At 49.7% G+C, this 16,906-nt stretch overlaps 1 protein-coding gene across 1 annotated transcript in view; it reads left to right on the top strand.

The window, feature by feature from the left end:
• The first annotated feature begins 5,583 nt into the window (after positions 1-5,583).
• PLPP3 (phospholipid phosphatase 3) overlaps positions 5,584-16,906 on the top strand; it is a 48,853-nt gene continuing 37,530 nt past the window's right edge. The window contains exon 1 of the mRNA XM_082484185.1: positions 5,584-5,872. Within this exon, the coding sequence (XP_082340311.1) occupies positions 5,734-5,872 (139 nt within the window). The 5' untranslated portion in view covers positions 5,584-5,733. The remainder of the gene's footprint in view (positions 5,873-16,906) is intronic.

The following is a 16,906-nucleotide window of genomic DNA, read 5'->3' as shown; positions in this document are numbered from 1 at the left end:
GTACACACAGCCCTTTAAGGCTCTGCTAATAAACACATGGAAGGATTTGAGGGAACTGTATGAAAATACTGGTCTATTGAAATCCTTTTTAATGCCACCAGTTGGGGCGGTGTATTATTCAGGGCCGGAATTTCTAACAATTAACGCACGCCATTTGTAACTAAGATGATGCTTTTGACTTTTGCAGTCCCATTTTGCTCCAGTTTCTCCATCAATACTGGGCTGTGTAACCAAGGCAGTGGGAACCCGTAGCCACGACCTGCTGGAGCTGCTTTGATGGAGCTGAAGGGTTTGGTTTTTCCAAGTAAATGCCAAGGAAGGGCAGTAGATGGTGCTGTTATTCTCTTTTTTGAGGACAGGGACGGCAGACTGAAGACAGAGGCACAACTAAGACTACGCACGAGGTGTTACCAGTCCCCAGTGCCCCCAAATCATAAATCAGGCTCCTTCAAATCGCGGGATTTGGGTTTCAGAATACCTGCAGATTAAATCAAAAGGCGTCCTTTTCTACAGCTTGTGCATTTTGATCTTTCAGAGGAGATTTGGAGGTCACACTTTCAAGTTTTTTGTCGTGATCACGCCATTTGAAATTTATAATTTCTTTTTTTTTTTTCCCCTCTTTGTAATAATGCGAAGTGGAATCCTCTAATCATGTCAGGAGCCAGCGAGATTTAGGGGAACTAAATTAAATTAAGGAGAAACACCAGGATTGTGAAACTTGGCAGTAGTACAGAAGCTGGTTTCAAAACAGACTGGACTTGGAGGTTGTTGGCAAATCGAGTGCCTCTGACCCCGAGTCATTTGGGATGTCAGGAACGGGTCTGTGACCACAGCGCTTCCTACCCCGTGGGTCAGCGAGGCACGTGCTCGAGGGATGACCCTCCCGGCCTGCATCAATCTGGGTACCCGGTTTCCTGAACATCAGCGAACGCTGTATCAGGGTGACATTTATCAGCTCATTTTTTTTATATGACCCAAAGATTTATAAGGCTTGATTCTTCCCAGTGGCATTGGAGAGGGCAGAATTGGGTGCCCTTTTGGATTTCACTTTTATTTGCCTCTCTCTGCAGCGACAGGTCTAAGTCCAGCCTTAGCAAACATTTCTTAACGGGGCAGCAAAGGTTGCGCAGGTTGGACATCCCGGCGCCGGTGAAGGTGGCCAGCGTGCGAAAGCAGACGGGGGCCACGGCAGCTCTCCTGCCCTTCCCCTCCTCCTGCCGTGGGGTGGGCTTGGCGATGCCCCCGGCTCTCTCCTGTGACCCGCAGCCCCTCTCGCCGCGTTTTCTCCAGCAGCAGCTGATGGTGCTAAAAATAGGCGGGAAGAGGGTAGTGGAGGTTCAGCTTTGGACTTCCCAGCAGTTTACCGGTATTTTGGCCTTGTGACTCCAGTTTAGGCCACCTGATGCGCAGCACGTAACTTTGCTCCGATTTCCCCGTTCGGTGGGGAACAATCTCAGATAACGTGCGGATAACAATCGGCGGACTGAGCACAGCTCACTTTCTTATTTTAGGATTGTTGTGAACATGGTCATTAACAGCTCCAAGAAATACAATAGGCAGGGCCTGGTCCTTCCCCGCTGCCTGTCCCCTCTCCAGAAGAGCCGCTGCCAAACCCTCCCCATGATGGAAAAGTCGTTCCTATACAGAACCCCCGCCGTAGGTGTGAGGGAGCAGCGGTGGTTTGGTGCCGGGCTGTGCGGTGAAACGAGTGTGCAGCCACGCACACTTTATAGACATCGAACCGCTCTGCAACCTCGTCCGTGTCTGCAGCGCATCAGGAAGAGTGGGAGAGGTTCTCTGCTCTTGGGAGCGGAGCGGCCCGGGGTGCCGTGGCCGCATCCCGCGTGGCCGAGGGGCTTCCCCGGGAGCGGGGGGTCGGTGCCGAGGAAGGGCAGTGCTGCTGGCCGGGCTGTCGCCGCGCCCCAGCGGTAATGCCGGACTAATGAAACACGTCGTAGGGCCTAATTAAAGTTGTGCCGGGCAAAGGGGAGCGGGATGGGATAAGCGGGAGTGTAAGGGCAAGCTACAGACCTGCTCCCCGCTCCAACAAATAGTTATTTTACATTAAATAACGTGCGGGATAAACAACTTCCATGAGCCTCAGAGCAGGAAGGGGAGCTGCCTCCCTTCCCTTCTCTCTCCCCAAGCCCACCCAGTGTACCAGCTGGAAATACGAGCTCTCGAAAGACTCCTCTTTCCCCAAACCAGACATTACTGTCCTCCTCGGACACACTCTTCTACGGACGATAGAGGAAAAGTAAAAGCAGGAACTATTTTACTTTTTTTTTTTTTTTTTTTTTTTTTTTTGGCAGAAGTGATACCCTTTGGCCCGGGTCATGATGCCTGGTCACGCTGGATGAGGAAGAGCTGCTTCAATTTTAAGTGATTGCAATGTAATGAGCAGGTTTCCCTGTAGCCACGTCCCACAGATAGAAAGGTGCGAGGGGCAGCATCCAGTTCCATCCCCTTTTCCCACTCTGGGAGTAGTCTTAAAGAGCTTATTCTTTTAAAATGACAAGGTGGAATAAAACGCAATTCCTGTTTTAATATTGTTGGGCTCTGAAATATGCCAGATAGGGTTTAAATCTGGGCAAGAACAAGCAAAAGTTTTATCTTCCCAGGGATTATATCGGTGCTGCATTCCTTGTTCACCAGGGGTCTGGTCCAGCTGAGATGGGAAGGTGGTAAAAATGTTGTGGGATCGGTCGGTCTCCAAAAATGCGGAGCAAAACTCACTGGTAACGTAAACTCCATTGGTTCAGTTAGTCTATAGAAAGAAAAACCTCGGTCCATAAGTGGGAATTTGGAGTCTGACCGAAAGGAAAAGCTGAACCCTAAAAGGACAGCTGTTGCATGGTATTCAATAACTGCATTTATGAATAAACAATTAATTATTACCAATGAATCTCTTGCATATTTTTGACAAAGGCACAGAAGCTGCTTTTTGGTGCTGCTGACTTACCCATTGTCAAGTGTGAACTGGGCAATTGTAGTGGCTGCTCCCTTAAGAAATTGTCCAAGATTCAGACTTATTTGTGCCCCCGTGGTTTGCATCAATTAACAGTACAATCTTTTTGTTATGAAAATGAAAAGATTAGTAGCCTGAAGGGTCTTGTAAATGCAAATATAAAACTATAATTTCAATTTCCCTTTAAGTAGAAGAAACGCTCTTTTTTTTTGTTTGTTTGTTTGCTGTTACAATGACAGGTCTTTTTTTTTTTGCTTTTGTTTTTTTTTTCTTTCCTTTCCTCGCTTTAAACTCAAAATTGAATTTAACCCAGGGAATTTGAACGAGGATCGTTTGCAATCAGCAGATTTGGGGATGTAGGGAGGCTGAAGCCAGCTGCCCAAAGCCGTGGGCTCGTCTCGCAAGGGCCAGGCTCTGCGGGGTGCAGGGCAGGGTGGATGAAGGGTGGATGCTCGGCCCCGCAACGGAGGGGTGAGCTGGGCTGGGCAGCATGCCCGCAGCTGGCTCGGGGCTGGCCCCCTCGACTGGGGGGGAATTCCCACGTGAGGATTCTTTCCGCTCGCTCCAGGCATCCGAGGAGCCTAAATTAGGCACCCACACCTCTGCCACGGTCAGGGGAAAGAGAGAGAGACCTTGAGATGTGTCCTCCAGAGGCAGCTTGGCCTCCCGGGTGGGTGACCGTCACCGTGGGGTACCATATTGGGTCAAAACTGATGGGTTTGTGCTCGCTGCCTTGTGGCGATGCAGTGCAAAAGAGACCCATCTCCTCGAAAGTAAGGTGGGACGTGGCACCTGAGTGCACGTCACTGAGACATAATAAAAGAATTAGAGGAAATTCTCCAATTCTCCACAGTCCAAGGTCTGTTTTCCCCTTTCTTTTTACACCGTACACACAAAAGTAAAATATGAAAACAGCCACTTTGCTTTCTTCCTCCCAGGCTGGCCCCAATATGCCCAGGTATGTGTCTAAACAGATTCCTGGAAAACCTGCCCTTGCTGAGGCACAATCTCTCGTGCTCCGGTTGTAGTCTTCAGCTCCACGAAAAGCAGCAGGGAAGCATGTCCTTGCTGGGGGAGGGGGTAGGGGGGTGGGGGTGGGTGTCCTGCCTGCCCTCCCTGCCTGCCCTCCCTGCCTGTCTGCCTCTGCAGGCAGGGAAACATCAGGGACGGGGCAGGATATGTGCCTCGGCACAGGACTTGGCCCGGCGGTGGTTTGCCAGCACACAGATGGAAGGCTGAGGTCAGATATAAGACCAAAAAAATAAAAGAAGAAAAGTGGTTAGATGCTGTCCTGAGCAGTTTCCTTGGGTAACACACACTCTTCCCACCACCCGCACCCCCAGCCGCCCTGCTCAGAGCTGCTAGCATCACCATCCCGCCAGCCTGAGTTCCTAGGAAACCTTTTGTTTAATTCCTTGGTGATTTTTAATTAGACCAAAGGGGCGATTGCCCAACATAATAATCCCCCACCCAACTCAGAACACTCATTTTAGGAAGGTGGCGTTGCTGGTGCAGGAGGGTGAAGGTGCTATGGCTTGGTGGTGGTACCCAGTGGGTGGCACGGCCAAACCCTGAGCAGGCAGGGCAGGATCTGGCCCTGCCTCGGTGGCCCCGTTGGGGTCTGCCAAGCACTGGGAGCTGTGGGTACCACACACACCGCATCCCCTCGCAAAGTGTCTGTCTCAGCACATGGAGCAGAGCTGGAGGGCAGGAATAAAAACTAGGAGAAAAATGTTTAAAGTCATTTATTACTAGTTTGCTCTCCTTCACACCGTTACCACCTTTCGGGAGTCCTCCAGCCTTGGATGGGCCGGTTGTTTTCCTTCCCCCCCTCCCTCCCTCCCTCTCCCGCCGCACTCCTCTCTTCGGGTTGTGAACGCTAGAGGCTCCCTCCTTCTGGTCTGCGAGAAAACTTTTAGTTCCTGACTCTTTTTTTTTTTTTTTTTTTTTTAACTTCCCTCAGGAAAAAAATGTGGAGTTAATTATCTATGTAAAATGTCAGATGCAGGAAAGGGGCTGTGCTTACTTGGATATCCCATCCGAGGCGAAGTGACTGATTCCCCCCCCCCTTCTTTTTTTTTTTTTTTTTTTTTTTTTTTTTTTTTTCCTAAGGGGTGGAAAGGACCTCGCGAAATAAAAGTGCAGAAACAAGCCGGTGGCTCCCAGAGCGGCCGGGGCGGGCGCGGCGGGAGCCCCCAGCGCAGCGCAGCGCGGAGCGGAGCGGAGCGGAGCAAAGCGCGGAGCAGAGCGCGGAGCACCGCCGAGCCCACCTGCCCCCGCGACTCAGCATCGCCCGGCTCCTCGCTCCGCACCTTTCCCCCCCCCTCGCGTACTGAGATCTTCATATATATATATATTTTTTTTTTTTTTAATATTTTTAGCCCACCCCCCGGCTTTTCCTCCAGGACTTTTCCACCGCCTTGGGACACCCGCAAAACTTCTCCCTCGCTCCCCCCTTCCCTCCCGCCCTTCCTTTGCTGGTGGTTTTGTGCTTGTTTTGCCTGGTTTTATTTTTTTTTTTTTTTTGTTATTATTTTTTTTTTTTGGGGGGGGGGGGTTGGTGGGGAAGACCCGCCCGCGTTTCTCCTCCCGCGCCCCACCGGGAGAGGCCGGGAGCGGCTCCGGCGGGGCGGGCAGCACCTCCCCGGCGCACCGCGTGTGTGCCCGGCGGCTCGGCTCCGGCTCCGGCTCCGGCTCTGCCCGGCTCGGCACAGCCCGGCCCGGCTCGGCTCGGCACGGCTCGGCTCGGGCGTTCGCCCCCGATAATGCAGAGCTACAAGTACGACAAGGCGATCCCGCCGGAGAGCAAGAATGGGGGCAGCCCGGCGCTGAACAACAACCCGGCCAAGAGCAGCAGCAAGAAAGCGCTGCTCATCTGCCTCGACTTCCTCTGCCTCGTCATGGGTGAGCAGCCGCGGGGCTCCGCGCCCCTTCCCTCCGCTCCGCGATCCCCCCCCCAAATCCCCGACACCCCCCCCCCCCCCCCCTACCGCAACCCCCTCCTCCTCCGGGCTCCCGCTTTGGGAAAGTTTGGCGGAGGGCGGGCAGAGCTCGGCCCCGCCGCTTCCCAAACAAAAGCGGAGCCGGGGCCGAGCAGAGCCGAGCCGAGCCCGGGGAGAGGGCAGCAGCGGGGCCGCCGGGCAGCGCGTCCCCACCGGGGTCACACCGGTGCTGGTGCTGGTGGTGGTGGTGGTGGTGGTGGTGGTGGTGGCGGTGGGGAAAGTGGGGCAGCCGTCTCTCCGCCCGGACAAGTAGGCACAGCACCCCCCCTCCCCCCCCGGCCGCCCCGATTTACTTAATAATAATAACGATATTTTATTTATTTATGGTTTCACCGCGCTGCCATGCGCTGAGCCGGCGGAGGGGGGGGGGTATGGGGGGGGCGGGGGGGGGGGAGCAGCCCCGTCGCACGCAGGGGGCACTGTGGGCTCGGGGATGCGCCCCCCCCCTCCCGCCGTCCGGGGGTGTCCCCCGGGCTGGTCCCCGCACCCCGGTGGCACCCCGGTAGGGTCCGGGACCAGCTCCAGGTGGAGGTAGTGCTCTACGGCTGCAACGCGCCGCGCAGCTGGGCTGTACCTCGATTTGTGTTAATAATGGCAAAAAAAAAAAAAAAAAAGAAAGAAAGGAAAAAAAAAAAAAAGAAACTCTTGCCTGTTTAGTTACTTTGTGTCGCTCGGATATCGCATTTCCCAGCGGTTCTGCCTCGCTCCCCTCTCCCCTTCTTGCACCCAGAGCTCGCATCTCGCTAAAACTTTTTTTTTTTTTTTTAATTTTTATTTTATTTTATTTCAAAGCTGGCTTTGAAGTGCTCTCCGGCATCTCGGAGGCAGTGGCAGGGGTCTGGGTTTGGTGGCCCGCTTTTGGAAAATGCTATGGCATGTAAGGAAACTGTCAACAGGCTGTCTCAAAAAGGGGTTTGCATGCCAAAACATCAACCGTTCGTTTATGGCAGCGATGCTGAATATTTAATTGACAGACACAGGCAGGGGAAATCAACTGGCTTCCAACAAAGAGATTAATAACACGACAGCACGTGAGTTTAATACTCCAGACACCACAGTCTTTAAAACAATTGTTTCTGCTTAGAGCCCTTTTTTTTTTTTTTAAAGACTGTCAGTTTGATTTAATTTTTATGTAGTTTATTGATCATCTGGTGTATATTACGAGGCACTAATACATTAAGAGGAGAGGCATGGTTTTCTCTTCATATTCCCACAAGAATAGAGGCCAGTGCAGAAAGCTTCATCTTCTGGTATCTGGAAAAAATAAGAATACTTGATATGCCATATATGAAACTAATATAAGTAGAAGCATAACTAGCTTGACTTACCTCACTTATTTAAAGAGAAGGGTTGGATTCCTAGTAAAGCAGCTCCTAGGAGTCAGAAGTTTTAAACTTTTATTTACGCAAGTTTTCTTAACTTGAGGCATTCCTGGCATGAGTAAGTGCTATTTCAATGGGTAAAGGGTTTTTCTTCCCCTTCTGTAGACTTAAGGGCCCTAACTGCAAAAGCAGTTAGTTGACATGTGTTATTCTACTTGTGATAGTTTGGGTAAACAGAACTTATCAAGCATCACTGCAAGGTATTGTTAGTGGGGAATAATGTGATACAGCAAAAACTGTGATTGTTGCTTTGTTTCACATTTACTACAGGTGGAAATCAGAAAGTAAACACCAGAGTTTGTTGTTTTGTTGGGAATTTTTTTTGGTGTGTGGGTTGTTTTTTTTTGGTTTTGTTTTTTTTTTTTTTTTAAGTATGAGGAGCATTTAAAAGTAAGAGCATGAATTCAACAGCTGAAGGAAAGTGTAGATTTGGCTGATCAGCGGCAGGTGAAGAGCATGGGTGGGACGTGGTAAGGGAGGTGATTACGTGATGGGGAGCCCATGATGTGTGTTTGGGGATGGGCTTTTCATATACACCCAGACCAGTAGTATCGGACCTGCTGGTGGATGACTGGCCATGAGTTGCTGTGAAAGCCAGCTGCCCTGGCTTGCTCTTCTCTCTGCCTTTTGCTAGGGAAGACCTAAAGAAGATATATAAGACTTATAGAAGCTTATTGTTTCCAAACACTTGATTCCCAATTTTCTTCCTTCCTGACCTTGTCAGAAAAGACATGTTGAAGGTGAAAAAAAGGTGCTCTAGCTGAAACCTGTAAGACAAAGTTGGACAGATACAAGTTGATGGGTATTTACACATTCAGTAAAAAAACCCAAAAAACTCCTATGTAAGATAATGAGAAGCAGAATTGGGTTTCAAGGTGGAGGTACTCAGGAGAGGTCTTCTGCTGGTGCACGGAGGCACACAGCCAGTGGCCTCCGGTGCAGTTAAACTGAGTTACGCCTCTTGAGCGGCCGCCCAAAGACATTCAGAGTAGCAGGGAAACAGAAAGCTTTTTCTCATTTGAGGACCACTTTAGGAAATATTAAAACCAGTCATTTGATTTGGAGAGGTCTGTGACACTGCCTTGACTTCTGCTGCAGCTACTGCCGTCGTTCTGACCTGAATCGGTTTTCTAGGGGGGATAGGGGAATGAAAAGAATAAACTATGGCTGAAATGTCTTTCAGAAGTGACACCTGTCAGCTCTCTGTGAGGTGGTAGATGTGTATAAACCCTTCTTTGTTTACATACAAATTTAAACAAATTAGCCAGAAGACAATTATCATAAACATCTAAGAAAGTCAGAATAAGTAAAGCAGAGCTATCGGGAGCTTCCTCCAACTTTGATTTGGCGTGAGTCGTTAGAAAGATCCACTTTGTCTTTCATCGTTAAGTACAATGGTTATCTTGACAGTAAATGCATAAGGGGAAGATTTGTATCTTCATTCCTTGGGGATCCTGGGGAGCAAAGTTGTTGAACCATTGGCAGAAGTTTGTTGCAGGCGGAGTAGGTCGGATGAAGATCTCCCGAACCAGACCCCCCATTTCTCCTGCATTTCCAGCTTGTGTTGGGTTGGCAGGGAGCTGAATATTTTGGAATACCCCACACCTCTAATGAGTGCACTTGGCACTGACAAATCCCTGGTTTCTTGCATGAACAAGAGGTTTCATCATCGACACTCTGAACTTCCCAGAAATTTCATGTTGGCGCTTAACTTGGTAAAAGAGGCAGAAAATAACTGAGTGTGCATTTATTAAATCAGGTCATCCGAGGGGGGAAAATAACTTTCTCCATCTGCTTCCTCCTCTCCGGAGGGCTCTGTTTAGAGAATTAGAAGATGCTTCCTGAAATTGTTAGGGCTGCAGGCAAGGTTGCTGGTGTGGAAGAGTCCTCATTGCCCCATCCCTGTCTCGCTGGTCACTGTGACACATCTGAAAATGTGATTGAGGAGCTCAGCTGGGGGGGCCTGAAGTTTCCCCCACTAAGCCGGTCGGTGGTTTTGCATTGCAGAGCTGTGGGGAGCAGCAAAATAAGAGGTGTGATGGGAGGACCTCGCTCCACCTTCATCTGATCATGCATAGCCCAGTTGCAACCCCATCCCTTTGCCAGGAGTTCCTTGCACCTCCTGCCGGGAGCATGGAGCTGTTATTGGGGTGGATGGGGGAGACTGGTGTGACCTTGGCTGGGTTAGGTCTCATGAGGCAGCTTTCCTCAGCGCCATGGGGTTTTGGTGCCCAGACACAGCACTACATGGAGCTTCTTCAACTAGACACCACCTTTCTGCAGGACTTACAGGCCGGGTGGGGACAAGCCTCCTGCCCTGACCCTGGAGGTGGGATATTTTGGAGACTGGCCCCATAGATGTAGCATCTAGGGTTAAACTTACTCCTCTCAGACCTGCTGGTTTTTCCCTTGGCAGGGACTCCCCGGGTTCAGCAAACTCTGAGCAGCCACCTGCGCTTTGCTGATGGGCGCTAAGTCGAGCGTTTAATCTCGGCAGAGGGGAAGGCTGCGTCAGCAAGTCCCATAGGGCAGTGGAGGGTCTTCGGTAGCTTCTGTTTGTGCAGCTTGTGCAGGTAGAACAGCGTCCAAAAAGTTCCGCTCGGGCTATAAAATAGAGGGATTTTCATCTGGCCTACCTGCTTCCTAGGCTCGGGGAAATCGGGTTTGTGGGAACACGTGTTTCAGGCTGGTGAGATGTAAACTGCACATAATTTATTGCCCTTCTTATTTTCTGTCTCTAATTTCGTTTTCTCCCTTCTGTCAATCCCAGCTAATCTGCGCAATGTAAGTTTTACTGCCTTTGGGAGGTTTGGAAGCAACAGATGGATAGGCCTCTTGCGACCTTAATATCTCTTCAGCTTTCTCACAAATTCGGCATCTCCTCTTCTGTAGCCAGCCTGATGCTAAAATGAACTTTCAAAGTAAATATTTACACTAGCAGGACCTTGACATGTTTATGTAAGTGGGGATATAATCTTATAATTTGGGCTAACAGTTTAGATTACTCTTAACTTGCCTCTTCTGTGTAGAAAACTGTCGTCTTCCAGTGTTCAGAAGCAAAAAGGGTTTGAGTTCTGCCAGGGGCCCTGTCGCTCCGTCACGAAAACTGACACAAGCAGGCCTGGGATTGTCATTTAAGTGTAAGGAGTGGGAGGAATTAAAGATGAGGGATGAGGTTAGAGTTATTTGGATGCTGTAAAGCTGAATTTGATGAGCTAAGCAACTTTGCTTTGTTTGGGTTGGGGTTGTTTGTTGTTTTTTTTTTTTTTTTCTTTTTTAATTATTTTTACTTTTAAGACTACCCTGCCGTGCAGGGCTCACTTGTCGTGTAGGTAACATCTTTCTACACAGTCCTGAAGAAACTGCTGAGCCGACCGTTTTTTTATTTTTGGCAAAGGACACCGCGATCCGGCTGTACTAAACCAGCTGGGCAGTCCCAATGCCTTGGCCTTGTCTTCTCCGTGCCGTGTCCTCTCTGTGCTGGGGAGGACCAAGTCCATACCACACGCCAGAAGCTGCGTGGGTGGAGAGTCATCATCGTGTTTTGAGCATCCCTAGATGGGGTTTGGTCCTTAATGTTTATTTATCGCTTATTTTAATACCTGTAGGATCCCTTGGCGGCAGCCAGCTCCCTGCGAGGCAGCAGGGTCGGCCTCAGGGGTGGCTGGTCTGGAAGCGTTTTGGCAAAGGCAGGTTTGCAGAGGTGACATCTTGGCGTGGGGTTGTGCAGTTGTACCCCACCATAGCTTGTGAGTAAAGGAGCTTTTTTGAGCCTTGAAAAACTTCTTTTTAAACCAACAGTCAGCATCAAAGCATGACGCCCGTCCTTAGTTTTGCCCCTCTCTTGAAAGACCAAAGGAGCCAAAGATGACTGGAAGAAAAGACAAGAGAGAAATATTTTGGAGGTGTTTAAAGTACTTTTTCTTTTTTTTTGCATTGGCTTTATGAAAACCAAAAAAACCTATCAAGAGCAGGCTATTAGTGACAATTATACTTGAGGTGTTAATTGTAGAACAAGGAAATGCTGTACCTATGGCAGACTGAGTCCTCGGGGGTATAAATCTGCCGGCTTTCCTGAGTTGGTGGAATTTGGCCAGCCTGAAGATGTGTCTCCAGGAAAGCAGAATTACGTGCAACTGCTTCATGGCCAGAAGTGCTTTGAATCCTGTGTACCTGCTGCTGAGACAGGCAGGAGATGGGATCACAATTACAGCAGATGACACTTTTTTTTTTTTTAATTGTCTGTTTGTAGTGAGCATGGAAAATAATATAAACATCACTCCTAGATCAAACGGATTATTTTTATACCCTTTAAATCTCAATTTAATATGCATGCCTTTCTTAGGCTGTTCTGGTCTGACTTTGTTTGTCTAGATACAGGCTGATGGTATATCCTCCAGATGCGTGTGCCTCCGTGTACCGCCCCAAGATGGTTTGCATACCACAGTTGGGGAACCCGCGCTGCACGGGCATGGTCTTGCAAACCAGGGCTCCTCTTTGGTGCCTGCATCTGAGATAGGAAGGATGTTTGCACGCCTCCATCTCTGTCTGAAATGACTTAAAAGTGGTGGTGGTGGTGTAGGGGAGGGGGAAAGCTCCGTAGCTCGCTCTGGCGGAGCAGACTCCATCCTCTGACGTTTCATTCATACAATGCTCCCGCTTCATCCCTGGTAATCCAGAAGGGACCGTTGTGGTCGCCCAGTCTGCCTGCGCCTGGAACAAGGGCATGCCTGTTGAAGGCAGCGTGGGGAAAGGCAGCAGCCTTCAAACCCTCCTATCCCGGCATCCACACAGCCTGCGCTGAGAACGGCGGCTTCCCCCAGCCCCGTGCATCCCTGGGGGGCTGCATCCCGGGAGGAGGAACCGCAGGGAAACCCTCTCCCCGGATGTGGCTTTCCCTCCTGCGCAGCAGGATGCCAGCTGGGGCTTTAGTACGAGTGCTGTCATATTATTATTTTTTTTTTTATTATTTCTTTTTGTTCTGTCTCAGGACCCTGGCTTCTGCAGTTGTGTTGGATTGGCTGTTTTTTCTTCTGATAGGTGAGGTTTCATTTAAAAAAAAAAAAAAAAAAAGGCTTGAAAATGAGAATCAAGTGAATAAAAAGGTGTAAATGAAAATAATCTATTATTTATTCTGTAATGTTAAAGTCTGATGTCAGTTTTCTGAATACACTTAATGATGATTATTCTCCCCGTCTCCCTCCACTGGCTGGTGTGGCAGAGCTGTGGGACCCCTGGCACAGCAGAGGCTGAAGTGGCCCTCTGTGCTTCCCCCCTGTGCTAACATGGCACTGCCGTGTGGGGGTCCTGCCTGCCCAGCCTTCGGTCGGTCTTTGGAGATACCTTAACTGGAGAGGGTCTCACCAAAAGCTGGGAAGAGGCTGCCCTCTCTGTCATGTAGAATCGTAGAATGGTTTGGGTTGGAAGGGACCTTGAAGATCACCTAGTTTCAACCCCCCCTGCCATGGGCAGAGACTTCTCCCACCAGACTCATCCAGCCTGGCCTTGAACACCTCCAGGGATGGGGCAGCCACAGCTTCTCTGGGTAACCTGTTCCAGTGTCTCACCACCCTCATTGTAAAATATTTCTTTTTAATATCTAATCTAAATCTGCTTTCTTCCAGTTTGAAGCCATTCCCCCTCATCCTATCGCTACATGCCCTTGTAAAAAGTCTCTCCCCATCTTTCCTGTAGACCTCCTTTAGGTACTGGAGGGCCGCAATAAGGTCTCCCTGGAGCCTTCTCTTCTCCAGGTTGAACAACCCCAACTCTCTCAGCCTTTTCTCATAGGAGAGGTGCTCCAGCTCTTGGATGATCTTTGTGGCCCTCCTCTGGACCTGCTCCAATGGGTCCATGTCTTTCCTATGTTGGAGGCCCCAGAGCTGGATGCAGTACTCCAGGTGGGGTCTCACTAGAGCAGAGTAGAAGGGAAGAATCACCTCTCTTGACCTGCTGGCCACACTTCTGATGCAGCTCAGGATACGGTTGGCCCTCTGGGCTGCGATCGTGCATTGCCAGGTCCTCGTGGATCAGCTTGGCCCCTTTCTCAGAAAGGCATTCATATTCCTTTTCAAAGCTACCCCATCTATCCCCGTTTTGCCGTCTCCCATGATGTCTGCCTTGGAGAAGCACTACCTGCTCCATGATTTTAGCAGGTGGAAGAATCCTTAGCACAGATCGTGTGTCTGTATATGGGGTTGTGTTGGAGCAGCTGTTGGGAAGTTATGCTTGAGAATCCCTTCTTGCCTTTGAGCTGCACGCGATGGCCTAGCTGTAACGGTGGGATTGTGATCAGCAGAAGCTGCTCCACAAATTAGACCTGGGGAGGCAGAACGTCACTAAAAAAGGGGAATTTGAAGTGTCTTCATAGAGCTTTTGGTGCAAACTATTGGAAAACTTGCCTTAAGCATAAATTTGTTACCAAGACAATGTATTAACAAGTTTGAAAATTTGTTTTCTCGTGGTGGGTTTCTAAGTACCAGAAATTCCTATAAACTCTGTCCTTTCAAGCTGGTCACGTAAGTGGGCTTGTTTTTCACATGCGTTGGATGTTTTGAAGACAGAGGGTTGAAAACCGACTCTCCGCATCAAGTAAACTTTATAAGCAGAACGTGTAATTTAACTCCAGAGCTTCTGATCCTCTGAAAATGCCTGTGCTCTTTATGCCGTGTGTTCTTGTTCTAGCATTGCCTGTAGGTCGCACCCATATGTAAGCTTGTCTTATCTGAGCATATGGTGCTCTCAGTCAGGAACCACAGGGCTCGGCTGGGGCTGCCAGCCAAAGCCCAAATGAAGCTGCAGTTGGTCTGACAATGCTGGTGACACTGAATCAGTGGAGAGTGGTCATAATCTTCTAGTACTTTCCCATAATTTTTCATTTCTTGCGCAAAAAGGCGTGAAAGCTGTGTTGACCATAGCGTGGAGAAGCTTGGGAGATACGTCTAGCCTTTCTGATAAAACATACCAGTGGGCTTAGCCTACAGTGCCTGAGAAACACAGCAAATTGAGGCCAGATTGGTGTTTCTGGGCTAACCCAGACCTTGTGCTGATCACTGCAGGTAGCTGTGGCATGGAGGTGTCCTTCACTGCTTTGGGAGTTTGCAGGCAACAGGCTGTACCTCTTGGAGCCGCTTCAGCTTTGCCGTTTGGAGGAGCTGAGAACAGCGCGGTTCTTCCTTCCACGGGGTTAAACAGAAAAAAGTGAAAGTTACTAGTTAGTGGTTTTGGGCAGCCATCCCTCTTGAAACAAATGATGCTTCCGCTGAGAGCTCGCTTCTCCCAGCAGTGTCAGGGTCGTAGCCTGCTGCTGCGCAAGGGACAAACTGCATGGCATCCTGTAATTATTCACCTGGTTTTACTGTAAATTAGCAAGAATGACAGCAGTTTTTGAAAGCTTTCACAGCAGTGCCCCTGCGTCTGATCATACATGTCCTGGAGACAGGCGCTACACGCAGGTATTAATTGCGTCGCTGTTAATTCAGCATGTGCTTATGCAAAGCTGAGGCATCATCGTGTGCCTCAAAAGGTCCAACCGCTGAATTCGAAAACCAATGTGCCAAGTGGGGTCTGGGCTTCCTTGTCTTCTCAGCAGATTATTGATGACCTCCGTTTTGGGGTGGTGTGGTGGACCTTTCTTTAAGCCTGGCTGAAAAGGCTCAGCTTGAGGCTGGCCGGAGCGAGCGGCCGGCCCAGCCCCGGTTATCGTTCCCACCGATGTTGACACCGAGGTGTTTGCTCTGGTCTTTGTAGCAGCACAGCGGCCGTGGCAACCGGTCCCCTCACCCCAAACATTTTGTGGGCTTTCAAGGCTTTTCTGCAAAGCCCACCGCTCTTTAAAGCAGTAGTTTTAGGGAGAGTCGAAAATAGCCTGGCAAAATGCTGGTAAGCAGGTCTGGTCAGTGGACACCGGGCACGTTTATGTTCTGAGTGATGCTCGCGGGGTAATTTTGGATGGACGGTAAGCTGATGGCAGGCAGCAAAACTCCTTTGAAGTTGATAGCTGTGAATCAGTTTGGTGGTAGCAGGTTTCTGAAGCTGCTCTTTGATCACCGATCTGATGGCCCTTCCTTTTTGGGGAGCTGCTTCTCCCCTCCATTCCTGGGTTACAGCCCAGCCGAAGCCCCGGAGGAGTCCTGTGGCAGGATCTGAGCCCTGCTGCCCCTGGTCCTGCCCAGGCATGTCGCAGGAGACGTTTGTGCCTCTGGGAATGCCTAATCTAAGGAGACAGAGCATGGAGGATCATCACCTCCATGTGTGGGCAGGGAGCTGGCGCCCAGTGAGGGCACACTTTGAAGGCAGCGTTTCCAGTACAGATGTGCCCAGTGGGGCTTTCGGAGCTACTGAAGTACCTCCGATTCCTGACAATTTCAGTGAAGCTGCAAACTTCAGTGCTTCTGCCAGTCCTGCCAGGCCATCACCAGCCTCCCGAGGTACCTTTTGAAATCGGATCCCCAGCGACGTGCAACCATGGAGGAGAAGTCTGCCTCTCCCAGGGCTCGGGCCACAGCATGTCCTTAGGACATGTGTGCACCTGTCCCGGAGCTTCCCACCTCGATTCCTGTGAAAGCTTCCCCGGGTGGCTCCGTTCCCATGCTGCTGTGTTCTACAGAAAAGGGAAATGACCTCAGATCACCCTTTGCAGCAGGAATTGGCTCATCGGTTCCCAAAATAAGAGCTGAAATTTTTCTGGTTAAGGATGTGGGGAGGGTGGTGGTGGGGGAAAGGTGCGCTGAGATGTCTGCTGGTTGATAATATGTAACACAAATGGCTCATTTTCAAAGGAAGGGCCTGGAGGGGGCTTTAGCCTACTCATACTTGCCAAGCTAAGAAAAAAAAATTCCTCCTGACCAAAAAAGGCTATGTTTTCAGTAGAGGCCTTAGGTTTTTTGCTGTTTTTTTTTTCTTTTTTTCTTATCAAAGCTTGCATCATCAGTGACTATCTCATCAAGTAATTCCAAATTCTTCCCCCCACCTCCCCCAATCCAAGATGGATATTTTTTTTTCCATCTAACGCTCCTCCTTTCTTGACCATCCCCGCGGCTTTAGCATGCGGCTGTCATTCTGCTGCGGCGCCCACAAAAGCGGCTGAAAACCAAGGTAACAGCAACATTTTGAGTGAAGGGGATGAAATGTGGAATAGGTTCAGCGTATTTCTTTGTCATTGTTGGAGTCCTATTCAGTCTGGAGCTGAATAGGAGGCTGATTAGCATGTGGAAGCATTTCTAAAGCATTGGGCTGTGAGGGTTGGGTGGTTGGTTGGGTTTTTGTTGTGTTTTTGTTTTGTGTTGTTTTTTTGGTGGTGTTTTTTTTTTTTTTTTTTTTCCTTAAAGGAGAAGTTTTGTGGCATTTATTTTTTCTGACTGAGCTGGCATGAGCCTTTGTCAAACGCAAAACCCGCGGAAAAGTCAAATAGCCTTTTAGAGAAAGCTTGTTTTGATAAATCGCTGCGTGCATGGGCACAACGAAGTTTTCCGGTGCCTAAAGCTCTAAGAGCTGCTGCAGAATTTAGGGATGCAGCGTGTTAAAAAGAGCCAGGCGAGCGGGACGATGGAGTT

The sequence above is a fragment of the Vanellus vanellus genome (assembly GCF_965231255.1).
Source record: "Vanellus vanellus genome assembly, chromosome: 5".
In the NCBI taxonomy this organism is placed as follows: Eukaryota; Metazoa; Chordata; class Aves; order Charadriiformes; family Charadriidae; genus Vanellus; species Vanellus vanellus.
The sequence above is the reverse complement of the archived record's forward strand: the minus strand, read 5'-3'. Positions and strand labels throughout refer to the sequence as shown.